General features: G+C 40.1%; 1 protein-coding gene across 1 annotated transcript; it reads left to right on the top strand.

The window, feature by feature from the left end:
- Positions 1–3,439: 3,439 nt before the first annotated feature.
- TPH1 (tryptophan hydroxylase 1) lies at positions 3,440–12,396 on the top strand. Its single transcript, XM_010295426.1, has 10 exons — positions 3,440–3,568; positions 4,574–4,757; positions 6,197–6,297; positions 6,991–7,058; positions 8,581–8,777; positions 9,259–9,394; positions 9,880–10,006; positions 11,122–11,217; positions 11,787–11,920; positions 12,222–12,396. The coding sequence occupies exons 1-10, from the start codon at positions 3,449–3,451 to the stop codon at positions 12,394–12,396; spliced, it is 1,338 nt and encodes a 445-aa protein (XP_010293728.1). The 5' UTR covers positions 3,440–3,448.
- The last annotated feature ends 2,426 nt before the right edge of the window (positions 12,397–14,822 follow it).

Genomic DNA, 14,822 nt, shown 5'->3' with positions numbered 1-14,822 from the left:
TGTGTGAGTGAAAAGTGGTAAAATTCAGATGCGAGCAAATGAAATTAAGGTAGAACAAAAATAACTTCTGGTGCATCGTTGCTTAGGAGGCAGAGGGTGTGATATAGCCTAGAAAAGTCCACTCCTGGGTTATTTCATGTTACAGTGGGAATATGCTCAGTCCATCAGAGAAAATCAGATAAAATCAGTGCTTATGTGTTGGCCGCGGTTAGTGATACCGTGCGGTTTATAAAGTCAGTAAAATTCCTGTGAAAACACAACGCTGACTGTAGTAGAGCAAAGTTTCACAAAAGATTGTTTCGCCGTATCCCTCAGATGTTTGGAAGCCAAAAACATTGTTCAACACACCTTTCAGTTTAGTGTCTGAGAACTAACTTTAAGGAAGATCTTTGGCGTGGCTGAAAAATTTCCCCATAGTGTGACATCTAGTCGCGGTCATTCTTAAGATCAAGTCTTCATCCTTCCCTGCTAAGAAGTGTGTCAAAAGGACAGCAAGGAAGTAAGCAGCTACTTAAAGAGGGAGGAGGATATAAAATGCCCGTTGAGACTTTTTATCAAGTACAATTAATGGCAATCTGTATTAAACACATTTTTTAAAAGATTTTTTGGTCTTCAATGTATGGTTCTAAAATGTAATTTCCTTTAGATGACTATGTTTGGATAATTTTAAATCTTGGCTATCCATTAACATAAAGAATTAAAGCACAAAATACGCACTCTCAAATACCTGTCTCAGAGAATATTCTTTAGGGAGCAGGAAAAAGGGAAGGTAATTGCTATGGGCTCCAAAATGACTGATCTTTAATCAGGAGACATCTAGATACCTATCTAAATATGGGCTTTAGAGTATCCCGGTGTTTGTGTATTACCATTAAGACTTGAGTCAGGTTGATGGCAAATCAATTAATGATTTGCATCATTAATAACAAGCATCAATGCAATATTCTCATCCGCATCCTCCAAAAAGCTTAAATGTGTTACCATGCAAAGGAAAAGTGTCAGATTTGATTAGAGCTGAGTTACTGATGCAGAATAAAATGAAAATGAAGGTGCGGCTGTTGGAGGAGGGGAATTGTTTTTGCGTTACCGTTTTTTCTGGTTACCTTGCGCCGAAACGGTTGCTGCATTAATACAGACCTGTTTTCAGTTCCTTTTTTAATTGAAAGCAAAAGATTAATGTTGGTTTAGGGTTAGAGATGTAAGTGGTGTGCGTTTGGCATTGCAGGCATCTGAACTTCTCTCCTGCAACTTTTTCAAATTCCTAAATTAGAGGTAATTTTTAGAACTTAGTGTAAGAACACACTGCATTTTGTTGTATTTTCTTCGCTGGTCTCTTAAATGTCTTACTTTATAAATGTTGTCACCTGATCCTAAATGCAATGTTGGTTGAATGAGCAAAATACAAAACCAGAACATTAGTCTTCAATGCATGTAGCTTGTCCTAGCTGTGCACCTTATAATATGGCATGCAACTATGCCAAATCTCGTAAGCTGATCTTGTCTTAAGTCAATGATCCTGAATGTGGAATCAAGCCAACAGGCTGCATATAAGCTGTATGTATAAAACAGCCCAATAGTTTTTGCCTTCAAAGACCACCATCTTACTCTATTTGTAATGGAGACTTTTTTGCATTCAGCTTCTTCTACAGCAGTACCATCTGAGTGGGATTTGACTCCCACAAATGGCGATCTCTGCACTTGAGAAAACCAATAACCTATCTGTAATTGTGGAGTTACTAGCTTTTTCTTTCTGCTTGGAATACCCTTGCTCATTGTCTGTCCCTGGCTCTTGTGATCCTGATCTGATGCTCACTGAAGTGAGCTGTGAAACCTGCAAGCCACTCAGCAGAACCTGGATTGGGCCCCAGTTTGATGTCTGCGCTCAGGTTCATGGAGAGCAGTGCTTTGCTGGGTCAGAAACAGTGTGATGGACTGACACTGTCATCCAGGCTCATTGTATAGTTGACAACTCATTAGGGGTGAGGACCCAGTCAGAAATCCAGGTACTTCCAATAGCATCAGTGGGCTTGGAGCAAGACCTCTTCCATGAGGTACCATCTCTGTACCCCAAAGAGCTTGCATCTAGTAATCTGCTTGAAAACTTTCTCAGAAAAGCATCAAATATGTGCCTTGTTGTAAACTGCTCAATTGAAAATGAAACAAATTTAATTATTTTGTTAGATTACCTTCTTAATCTGAAAGTTAAATGGAAACATTTTGATAAAAGATAAAAATCTGGTTTTTATTTTTAAACTTACCTATTATAGATAGAAATACTTAGCTGTTCAGCATTATACATTTTAAAGAGGTTAAAGTTGGAGAGTCTATAGAAGGGAATCAATGGAACTGCTGCATTTTGATTGCATTTTAATTTTTTGCTCTTTCCATTCCCAAAAATGGCACCAGATAGTTGTATCTTTAAAAGCTGTGCCAAATAAAAAAATAATTCCAAATAGCAATAATATGTCTTCATTGTTCCCCTCCTTTTTCTCACTGGCTCCTTCAGAAACCTCACATTTTTTGATTACTTTTGCAAGGTTTGAAGACATATGAGACACAGCCTCTGCTTCTAAGCCTTGTATTTTTTCTTTACTTTGCATATGCCACATTCTTAATTGTTTCTATGATGTCTCTATTTATGGCCTGGCTACATGTAGCTAAGAATGTGATCTGTGATCTGTGATGATTTCGACAGAGTCAGGAGTGTGATCACTAGTAATGTACAAAACCACATGGTCCTACAGTGTTGGATGTGTGAAAATTTTTAGTGTGTGATTTGGGTGATTATGATAAGGGTTTGACATGTGAATTAGGGGACCCAACAGGCAGAATAGTTTGGTTGTGGTTGATCAGAGTGGGACTGTCTGTAGTCAACAGATTCTGGTCAGCACAATGTTTTAACTCCTTAGGTTTTGTCTCCTTTCTCTGCAAAAGCAGCGCTTTACAGTCATGGAGCGAGACAAAGGCAATGATTATTCAGTTCTGATCTACTAAATCCTGATCCATCTTTTCCTACCTATATCTAGCAGGTTTTGGATTATTCCCTTTACCAGTGTTCATTGAATTTGCTAACAAGTATTTTGTTCAACTTATTATTTCTGCTGACTTCTTATAGCCACCTCCATGAAATGCCAATGCTAATTATAAACTGTACTTTGAAAACATTTTCTGCATCCTAGGGAATGACTAAAGATGTCTATAAAATCACTCAACTGAAAAAAAGAAATCTCAGGATTTCACCCTCCGCTCTCACAGATTCTGTGTGTGCCTAACTTGATGCCCATTATTGTGTAATGATTTAATTGGTACCTTTCCTTTTGTGGTTGATCAATCAAAACACAATATTACCCCAAGAGAAACTGAAATGTAAAGCTTTACACTTTTTGCACTACTAGTAATTAAAAAAAAAATTTTGTTTGTTTGCATTTAGTTAAATAAGTCAAATTACATGATGATTGACGATAATAAAGAGAATGAAGACCATACATCTGAAAGAGGAAGAACAGCCATCATTTTTTCCTTGAAGAATGAAGTTGGAGGACTTGTAAAAGCATTAAAACTCTTTCAGGTATGTAATAATCACATTGCTACAGCAGCTCTGTATTTTTAAATTGTAAGGATAGTTTTGGAACACACTAGAATTATTTACATCCATTTATTAAGGATGAGATTCCTAACCTGGCTCCCACTTTGCACCCAAAGTTAGCAAGAAAGGCAAATTTATGCCTCAGAAATTAGATCCTGGCTGGCTAAAAATCTTCACAAAATGTAGCATCTATGCCTACTAAAGACTGAGAGAGTTTTGTCTTTTCCCCTCACGAAAAGAGGATTGGCACTCATTGTTTCTACTGCATATAAGGGGTGGGTCTGAAGCTCGGGCTGATGGCAGGTAGACACTTGGGGTGCTGACCTGCATTGGGTTGAGTCCAGTGCCCTTGTCACCCTGCCTAGCCGGACTGAGGGTGACAGAGGAACTGCGATTGCACAACAGCCCTCCTTCAGTGGCTGGGCAGGTATTGCGTGAGGAATATGCGCAGTGCCGCTGTGCTGTGCCATCTGGCCCTGCATGTCTTAGCCTGGGGTTTTCTTTTTGTTCTTGATATAAGACATATGATTAAATTATTTTTCAGATAAAAGTGAAATTTATGCCCTGAAAACTACTGCTTTTAAATCCTTTGCTTGCTTGTGAGATAATTATATGGTGACTTGATTGGCATTTTGGTGAATTTCCCCAGCCCCAGTTGCTAATCAGCTTCCTATGGGAGGGATGAAAGAAAAAGGTCTATGAATTTAAACCTCCTGACTGTGTCTTTCTGTGCTTCCTGAATGTAAGTGAAATTGAAAAAACACAGGATGTTTTTCATTTTCTTCTGCATGGGAGGCTTTTTAAAATCAAACCATCCCCCATCCTCCAATAAGCAAACTGCTACCAAGAGATCAAATTAACTAAAATAGCGTCACAAAGGTGGTGAATAGTCCATGGCAGTAGAATATGCATTTGAAAAACAAATTTTAGTTTTTAGTAAATTGTTTGTAGTCAATCTGTTTGAAAACATTACTTCTTACAAAACAGGAGAAGCATGTAAATCTGGTTCACATTGAGTCACGCAAGTCCAAGAGACGAAATTCTGAGTTTGACATCTTTGTGGACTGTGACAGTAACAGGGAACAACTGAATGAGATCTTCCAGCTCCTGAAATCCCATGTCAACGTTGTCTCTATGAACCCGACAGAGCATTTCAATGTCCAGGAAGATGGTAAGTACAACAGGCAGTTCTGATGAAAATGCACTTTTCAACGTGTTGGTTTGAAATCTTTTTACGGCGTCCACGTCTGCATTTGTGTAGCGTTTTCAATCAGTAGCTACCAGGTTTATGCTTCCGTCTTGTGAATGAGTGTAATTTGGTTGATATGAGCAGGGCTGCGTTGGCTGGTGTCACCTCGGGCTACAGGCTGTTTAGGCTGATGCAAATTGCGTGTCCGTTACCTGTGCTCCCATCCCTTCTCATTGAGGCACAGCTGGCATCAGTGGGCGTCCCTGCACCCGCGCAGGCCAGGGCAGGCCAGCATGTAGGCAAAGTCTGAATGCAAGGCTTGGCTAGGGACTGTACACCATGATGACAGAGGTGTAATGCTGACAGATACCAGTTCAAGTTCAGACACTGGAGAGAGTGGGAGATGGATTCTGCAATTTCCTCATTTATTTCTTGATTTAAGTTTTTTTATTTTTTAACGGCTCTTCATCATAACTGGTTAGTTATATTAGTGTGAAGGAGATGCCTTTAACTTTAGGATGCTTCAGATCCCGTTTACCTTTGCTCCTAGTTAAAGAGATGCCTACAGTTCAGGGCAGCAGGAAGTCAGCCCCATGTATTTCTCAGCCACTGTGCTTGGCACGGGCTGGTAGGTGGGGGAAGGTGAGATCTGGTGTCTCGGATAAAAACGGCTTACTTTAGCCCTAAGTAAGGGGAATTTCAATCTAAACACTCCCTCTGTCTTTTTTAAGAATACTGAAGAGCGTTGGGGCAGAAACACAGTATATTAACCACTCTGCCAAGAGCTGGTTATAAACTCTGTTGGGCTTAAAAAAAAAAAAAAAGAAAAAAAAATAGTAGCAAAACCGTAATGAAGCATCTCTCTAAAGCTGCAGGGCTGAAATTGCCTCCTTCTCTTCTTCTTCCTTCCAAACCTCTCGGCAAAGCTGGCTGCTTCTGAGGTATATAACCACAGAGCAACGTTTTTTTCCTACAGTCAGTAAAGCAGGATGAGAGGACTCCAAACCTGCTCCCACTCTGCAGGGACCACAGGCAAACCACTTCTCTGCTCCTTTGCACACTTAGTACCTGAGAAGCGTCGCACAGCACTATGCACAAAGAAGCCTTGTCTCAGTGAGAGCCTCTAGATACTACTCTAACAGTAATGACAGTAGGGGCCACAGAAAACCCGTATTAACTGTTTCCTCCCCTGGACACTCTGGAGCTGGCTGTGCTCTGTAGGCAGACTGTGGCAGTGACAGAGGAGGAAGTGTGAGCTGTAGGCTGGTGTCAGATAGGCAGTGGGCTCCCTTGTCTTATTCATGAGCCTTTTAATTTATAGATTTCACTTGTAACCACCATAGCCATACTTGAAAGTAGCGTTTCCTCCCTCAGCATGCTTGGTGTTATTAATAACTTCATGGATTCCATGCGTTCCCTAGACATGGAGAATGTTCCCTGGTTTCCAAAGAAGATCTCAGATTTGGATAAGTGTGCAAACCGAGTGCTGATGTACGGGTCCGATTTGGATGCTGACCATCCAGTAAGTATTTTTCCCTTCTATGCACAATCCTTAGTGAAAATGTACTTTGTAGAGCTTACTTTACAAAATTGCAGCTTTTATTCTTCCCTCTCCTTCCTCTCAGTCGTGCCTCTCTGGGTCTGAGTACCTTCTCTGGGGGGTTTCATGTCTTTTTCCTAGTTCAGGCAAGGCCATCACTGAATTCAGCTCCTGTGCCTTTCTGCAAGGCTTACTCCTGCTAGGACTCCAGGTCTGGGCCCTGAGTGGTCGCATATGAATTAAAAAAAAAAAAAAAAAAAAAAAAAAAAAGCCTTTGTGAGGCAGGCTTTGTTCCTCCTCTTTCTTACTATAATTGGAGCAAACAAACTGGTACTTGGGCAGTGCAAATGGTCAGTGCAAATGGGCAATTTGTTCTGTAATTTAGAATAAGCACGCAAGTTTATATAAATACTGATATATCTAAAATGAATCCTTGTCTACTGAATATATAGTTGCATTCATAAAACTGCTGATCCTTACTTTGGAGTATTTGCTTAGTTCATAGTTATTAAACATTTCAGACCACAGCTATGAGGTTCCTGCCCTGTCCTCTCATTCTTACGCAGCATACTTTTATATTTCTGAACTGAAGAAATTTTGAGTGTCTTGTTTTAAATTAATTTACTAAAGCTTGGAAACTCATTTAACTTTGTTTTTTCTCCTTCCCTCTGCCAGGGTTTCAAAGACAATGTCTATCGCAAGAGGCGAAAGTATTTTGCAGACCTGGCTATGAACTACAAACAGTAAGTTTGACTTCTTCCAGAATAAGCCTTCTGGGTGCCTTGAAATAATAGCAAGAGTGGACTGGCAGAAGCTCACCTTCCCTGGGCTCAGATCGTGCTGAGACATGCTTGACTTGGGAATCGGAGCTGGAGGGGTAAAACAAAGGGAGATGTAAGACAAGATTAAAAGGTAGATCTAGGCTGTCTTGCAGTTCCCCAGGCCTCTGATCAATCTGAGGCTGTGGTTGCTCGGCCGTTACGGCATCTGTGCAGTGCTGCTCCTCAGATGTGCAGCGATGCCAGCGTGGGCTTCCTGCAGTGTTGTGCATCTGGACTCTGCAGTCCCTCTCGGCTTCTCTGGAAATGGGTGCAACAAAAGAAGAGGGTGAACAATGCCTGTTGCACAGCTGCCTGTGCCAGGATGTACTAACTTGACTAGGGCAGATGGGTCTCCTTTGCGAAGGAGAGGGAGGCGAGGCAAAACCCAATATATGGCCCATTGACCACTGAGTGTAAACTCTCTGGACAAATGTTAATACTCGAGTTTTCTTTCCTGGTTCAAAGTAGTGCATGTGATGTGTAGATAAGAAGTTTTCTGTGAAAAGAAACTTGAAGAGCTTCTGTCTTTAGAGATGCTGCTTGGGGGAGGGAGAGAGAGCTCTTAAAGCAGCAAGAGTTTCATAGCCCAGTGCTGTAAAGTCTTTCTGAACGTAATTTTCATGTTGCTGTTGCCTGCTTGAATTTAGATGCCAAGTTCTTCAATTGGAAATGACCTAGAAATTGTAGGTATCTAGAGCTCTGTTGCACTGTGTGTTAATACAACTGGTTGCCACAGTACAGAACTGGTTACTGTTAATGTTGTTGACAGAGATTCCTTTGGGAAAGCACCCGCCATGCTGGTTACCTGTTTGGCAGTGGAGGTCAACGTAACACTCCCATTGCTTTCAGTGGGCTTTAGGTCACACTGTTGCTATAATCCACTTTAATCAAGACCCTGAGTGCTAGATAGGAGAGATGGACTACAATTAATATGTTCAGGCAGATGCTTGTCTCCTCTGCGTAGAAGTATGATTTTTGCCTAATGTGTATATTTAGCTCCTTCCACAGAATGTGTTGTTAATTTAGGAATTCTCTTTTTCTAAAACAAATCAAAAAGGTAATGGAAAGTAAGTGCAGACAGGGAAGGCCAACGAGGAAAAGGATGTGTTCTCAGCTCCTGAAGCTGTAAAGGTTATGCAGGTATTTTAAATGTTACTCTCAGCATTAAATACCTAAGAAACTTTTTACAGAACTGAAGCTTTCAGGCTCCAGTGAGGTCAATGCAAAGATTCCTCTCAGTTGATTTAGGCTGAAAAGAGGGCAAGCTCTTAGACTAAAAGCTCTCCAGGGCATAGACCAGATCTCACTGTGTATTTGACAGTGCCTAATGCACCCTGACCAGGTGTCACAGCTGTATAGATGTTAAATAATAATAGTAGGTAAATGAGTCATCTGTTACTAGTCACTTATCAAGGAGTGTCCTTTCTTCCTTTTCTCGTTGTAGTGGTGACCCAATTCCCAGGATTGAATTCACTGAGGAGGAGATCAAGACCTGGGGGACCGTTTACCGAGAGCTTAACAAGCTTTACCCAACTCATGCCTGCAGAGAGTACCTTAAAAACTTACCCTTGCTCACCAAATACTGTGGTTACAGGGAAGACAATATCCCCCAGCTGGAAGATGTGTCCCGCTTCCTGAAAGGTAATGTGCTAATTTTCTTACACAAAAAGGAACTAATGTCCATTGCAAATAGCACTGCTATTTTGTGGGCACGAGAGAACATCCTTGGTCACTTTTGCTTGTATTCTTTCTGGTCCTTAAGAAGCCTTTTGGCCATGGGTGTTTTCATGTATTGTGTCTTGAATATATACAAACAGTGATATTTGAGGGGCAATGCTACCTCTGAAGAGACTGCTAGAATTGGCTGAAGAGACACCTAGTTGTATTATGTTGGCTCTAAGCATGAAACCATAGGAAATCCACTGACACAGAGGTAGAGACACTTTTACTAAATGTTGGTTGTTCTCAAGCTTAGGCCTAATTTTTCTAACTGTGCCTAATTTTCCCACGTGCTCTTGAGCCAAAGTAGTGCTGTGGCTTTTACCCCAGTTGTAGCAGGAAAGGAGACAACATTGTGCAATTCTACATTAAACTAATGTACAATTTCTCCGTTCCTTTTCAGAGCGCACAGGTTTCACCATTCGCCCCGTTGCTGGATACCTGTCACCCAGAGACTTCTTGGCAGGATTGGCATTTAGAGTTTTTCACTGCACTCAATATGTTAGACACAGCTCGGACCCTCTCTATACACCAGAGCCGTGAGTCATTTAATCTTGGGGTAGAATTTGAGAGAGTTTTGAATCTCGCTGCCCAGAGCCAAGCTACTTAAAAGCTGTTCAAGAACACCAGCAAGAAAACTTATTTTTAAGGTGCTGAAGACTCAGCCTTCACAGTGAATGTAATGAAGTTTTAGCATGCTCAAGTGCCACTTTCCTAAGTACAGCATTTAATGGAGAACTCTTACTGATATCTTTGTGCGCAGTTAGTTTAATATTCAATTGCTTCATAAATGTAGAGCTCAGATCTTCATTTCAGACAGCTTCATTTGAAAATCTGAGTTTAAGTGCTTATGTAGAGCTGGTATGACCTGCTCAATTGCTTTCAGCTAGACATGATTGACACTTTTCTGACTTCTGGATATTACATAATTTAACACAAAACATTGTATCTGTTCAGTGGTGCTGCTTTTTCATTCTACCACAAAGACAGATCATGAGATTTCTTGTTTTGATTCTTTTTCCAGTGATACCTGCCATGAGCTCCTAGGCCACGTCCCTCTTTTGGCTGAACCTAGTTTTGCTCAGTTCTCCCAGGAAATTGGTCTTGCATCACTTGGGGCATCAGATGAGGCTGTCCAAAAGCTGGCAACAGTGAGTGTTTCAGTGCCTGGTGATCCCATTGAAAGCTTCGTGCTTTACTAGGCCAATCCCACCTCATCGAATAAATGTGGAGCTTCATGTCAACATTAGCCACACCAGCTGCTAGACCTATGTGTTTCACTGGCTCTTGGCTTTTAGAGCATATAACAATTTTCCATGCTAGGAACAAAATTAATTTTAAGGTTGATATGATTGGTATTTTTCTTCACGTGGCTGTCAAGTAAGGGTGCAACTTCTGGTGGTAGATCACTTCTTCCAGACTGAAATGCTACAGTCTCTTTCTTCAAACAAAATCTTTTTACTTCTGGAAACACGATTCAATGATTTTAAAAATAATCTCTTTCTTTAATGTGTAGGATGATTTGAAATGATACGGTGTCTTCATTGCATTAGATACTTTTCAGATAGGAAATTAAAACAATATAAATTAATCTTATTTCCTGGATATCAGTTTCTGGATGCTTTGGCAAAAATATTATAATCTTAAAATTAAATGCAGGTGAAAAATAATTGATACCAGATATGAAAGAACTGGTTTGCTGATACTTTAAATTTTTTTTTTCCCATGTGGTGTAGCTAGGGTTAAAATTTCTGCTACCATAGTGGGAGCAGAATTAATCCATCTATGAAAACAGTGTTCTTCCCCATGAAGAACGCCATGCAGAAATCCTGAAATCCAGCAAACTAAGCATCTTGAATTTTACAGGCCACTAAGCAAGTGAGGAACAAACCGTAAAAGGGCTGATATTTTCACACACTCAGAGATCCTCTCAATGCAGTGTTGCTGTTAAGCTGAAGATGTCATGTCATGACAATACTTCTGAAAACAGATTTACATCTCCATGTTCCTACTGACATTAACAGCTTCTAGCCTAGCTGGGTCATCTATAATATCAATGTTTCTTATGAGAAACATGCAATCCTGTGGTTTTTCACCTTTCCATTCTGGCTTCCTTCCTCTTCAAATATCCGAGAAGGATGAACAAGTGATGACTATCTGATACTTGCTACTGTTTGACACTACGTACAGATAGAAATGTCCCCATCTAGTTCACTGCAGCGTCTTTGCTGAAGGCTGATTTATTTTACTCCCTTCTCTGTTTCAGTGCTACTTCTTCACTGTAGAGTTTGGCTTGTGTAAGCAAGAGGGACAGCTACGAGTTTATGGGGCTGGCTTGCTCTCTTCGATTAGTGAGCTCAAGGTAAGAATATCTACTGCTTATTTAACTCTTTTCTTTGTTTGTTCCTGTTTATTATTGTCACTGTTTTGCCCTGTTTTTTATGAAGTATAATTCTAAAAATCTTTCTTTTGAAAACTCCAAGATACCTACTAGACTTTAAGCAAATTCACTGTGGCAATAATTACTGGACAGTCTGCTTTTGGATATATGCTGAGCATCTCCCGTGTCTTTCACAGAAAGCATTAGATGACTGCTATTTCTTAACATTGGGTTCCAAATAACTGTTTTCAGAATAAAGGTCTTGCTGGTTTAACCAGATTCTGAAAGCATTGCTCTTGTTTACACATGAGCCTCGTGTCTGAGGAATCCCTTTTTTGACTCATATTGGCAAGAATATGACCATTCAGAGTTACTCTGTGTGTTAAGCTTTAACTGCTGTTTGTCTTGCAGATGAAAAATTTTAAGAAGCGATACACTAAATATGGTCTCACTTAATCTTTTTTTTATTCACTCTGCTTCATGTCATCTTTCTCACGGATTCTTTGGGTGGTGATGTTCCTCTGACACATGATAACACATTATGTTACCAGCACTCGCTCTCTGGCAGTGCCAAAGTCAAGCCTTTTGATCCAAAGGTCACCTGCAAGCAAGAATGCCTTATTACAACTTTCCAGGAGGTTTACTTTGTTTCTGAAAGTTTTGAAGAAGCAAAGGAAAAGATGAGGTACAGATTTTCTTCCCTGTTTTACAAAAGCAGGTGTGATTTCGTGCATCTCTCAGTAGCAGCACCAAACTCTTTCATTCTTGTCACATTTTTATAATTATCTTTCATGGGGTTGGAAAGCTGAGGTTAGTATTTGCTTGGTCTTCCATGTGCTGGGTGGGAAAGATGATGAACCCTATATAACAATTACATCTATTTTAAACAATTTTCAAAGCTACTTACTTTCTTTATTGGTACTGGCGACATACAGCGGATGCATTTGTGTTTTGTTTATAACTCCCTCTCTTTTTTACTTGAACAGAGAGTTTGCAAAAACCATCAAGCGCCCATTTGGCGTGAAGTACAATCCATATACTCAAAGCGTGCAGATCCTGAAAGACACGAAGAGCATTGCCACTGTGGTGAATGAACTACGTCATGAGCTGGACATTGTCAGCGATGCCCTCAGCAAGATGGGCAAACAGCTGGAAGTTTAACAGCCCTGTGGTGGTGTGGTGCACTCAGCAACTCTTTTCTTTTCCCTACTGATTTCTTTCTAGGCATGTGTTGTATGCAGAACTCTTTCCTTTACAAATGGAAGAGTGAATAGTCCATAAGGATAATCACTTTATCTTGTTTCTCTGTGTAAAGTCCCTTACAGAACATATTCCTCTATCCCCCTTGGATAAAAAAAGGCCTGGAGTTGCCTTTGAGAAGCTAGTGGGGGAGCAGAGAAATTGTTAGACTGGAGCAGAAATGTGGTCTGTGGATCAGGGCTGGGATCAGATGCTGCAGAAGGTGGCTTATGAGGCGCTAAAGGAATAATTAGCCACAGGGAAATGTCTGACTCTAGTACTACGCTACTGATTTTACAGCGTTGCAGAGTTTATGGCGTAGAAGCTATAGTAGTCTGTGCTACTAAGTTTAAAACTTGAATGGTTACAACACAGGCATCAGGACACAAACAGCTGGAGGTTCACCATGGTAAAATTGAGGGGTCAAATCTTGCTTTGAAAGGGATCATTCTTTCCCCCCCAAAACTGCAAATGTGCTGTTTGGCATGCTTCTAGTATAAGGCAGAGATATGGAGCTGTTGCATGAAGTCCTAATTATTTTAGGAGATTGCTATCAGCTCATATAGTCAGGATTTTTGTTGCTGTCCTTGATATTGCACCTGAGGGAAGACCTTTTCTCACAGAAATACCATTTGCCTTTTCCTGATTGAATTAACTTAGCAAAAATATACAGCAAGCCATCAGGTACTGACTTAGCACAAAGCCTAAAACCATTTCCAAAGTACAATTCAATATTCAAAATAGTTTAATCGGATCTAAAATAACACCAAAGTTTAAAATAACAGCCAAAGTTCATAGTCTAGTCTGGCTTTTTGTAAGATTAATTATCATATTGATTGCTTGGTCACTTTATTGACCTGCACAAGCTGCACACAGATACATTTTGTTTCTTCTTTACTAGGCCTGAACACCTTCATTCCCTATCATGCAAAGGAGAACTGAAAGGCCCAAGAAATTTGTAGGGATTTTGTGGCTATGAATGCAACAACCTACCTTGTAGCATAAAGTATATCTAATTCTAAAGAGCACTTTACAAGTGGTGGGAAGCGGTGTCCTGCTGAATTGTCTGTATCACCGGGTAGCAAACTTCCCTGTTTTCAGGGCTCCATAATTTGAAGCATCCTGCATAGCTGCACAAAGCTGTGCCGACTCCTGTTTCGGCCGACCCTGCCAATGAAATGTGTATGTGTACAGCTTATGAGAAATTTGAATGGAAGATCTGTGATGTGCAGGGTGTATTTGATAGCAGTCTAGGCACTGATTCTTCATAGGTAGAGCTTATCAGGATATCCAGAATTTGCAGCTGTGAAGGTCGCTGGAAAAATGGACTGAAATCTTAAATACACTGGAGATGCTAGTCCAGGATTTTGAGAACTTGAAAGGACTTCCATGAACCTCTGTGCTTGAAAATCAGTTTGAGTTTCATATGCTTTCTCATAGGTCACATCTGCTCCATAAGCAATTGCTGGCCCAGTCTTTCCAAATACATTCACTGTTTAAATCAAGGCTAGATCATTTTTTCTGTGACTGTTAACCCACCATAACTATAAAAAATATTTAAGGCATAGAAATATGGTCTACAACATTTATGGCTTACATTACACTTTAAAATAGATTTTAAGAGCTTTGTCTTTCTGAAGAAGAAACCTTCTTGTAAGCGATTAGTAAGGGAGGTTCTGTTTAGTCTGCTGCTGTGATAACAGTTAGTGTTCAGCTGCATTTTTAATAAAGGTTGGGATTATTATGTTGAAATATACATAGATCCATGTTACTTCAAATCTTTGTCTGAACTATGTATACATTTCAAGTAGGAAACCTTATAATTGGTAAATTAGCACCTGATTTCAAATACTTGGGGAAAACAGCAATTGTATCTTTATTTGCACTTGTGTAGCAAAAAAATTAAGCGAACTGCTAAAAGTAATACAGATAAGATGCATTTCTACAGCATTAACACCACCTCTGTTTGGCTTCATGCATCCAAACCTTCTGGCAGTGTAGAACAGTAATAATTTAAATATTTTACATTGTTGTGGAGACTTTAAATGTCAATGAAATAAATGACTTGTTGGCAATTATTAGAACAAAAAAACCTTTACATCAGCACTGTAGCAATAAACACAATGCACTTACTTCTGACTAAGGGTTTATATGTTTTATACTATGGTTCAGTTATTCCACACGTGACTTAATTCCCTTGAGGGAATTAACACTCCTTGAGGAGTGACTTGTTTTCCCCTCATTTTTTTTTTAAGGGTTGGCTTTTTTTTTTTTTTTTCTTTTTCTGTTGAAACGGGCGAGTGGTGAGATGGAGTGTCGCAGGCCCTGGCCCCGGCGGGTGCCCCCCC

This window comes from Phaethon lepturus, unplaced genomic scaffold (genome assembly GCF_000687285.1).
Source record: "Phaethon lepturus isolate BGI_N335 unplaced genomic scaffold, ASM68728v1 scaffold56080, whole genome shotgun sequence".
Taxonomy (NCBI): Eukaryota; Metazoa; Chordata; class Aves; order Phaethontiformes; family Phaethontidae; genus Phaethon; species Phaethon lepturus.
This window is presented reverse-complemented; position numbering and strand designations above follow the sequence as displayed.

What these genes read in the sequence shown, in the direction of transcription:
- TPH1 (XM_010295426.1), top strand. Translation starts at nt 3,449, where the DNA reads ATGATGATTGACGATAATAAAGAGAATGAAGACCATACATCTGAAAGA. An exon ending in TTTCAATGTCCAGGAAGATG is followed by an intron (nt 4,758 to 6,196) that starts GTAAGTACAACA and finishes TGCGTTCCCTAG; the next exon opens with ACATGGAGAATGTTCCCTGG. An exon ending in CTGGCTATGAACTACAAACA is followed by an intron (nt 7,059 to 8,580) that starts GTAAGTTTGACT and finishes TTCTCGTTGTAG; the next exon opens with TGGTGACCCAATTCCCAGGA.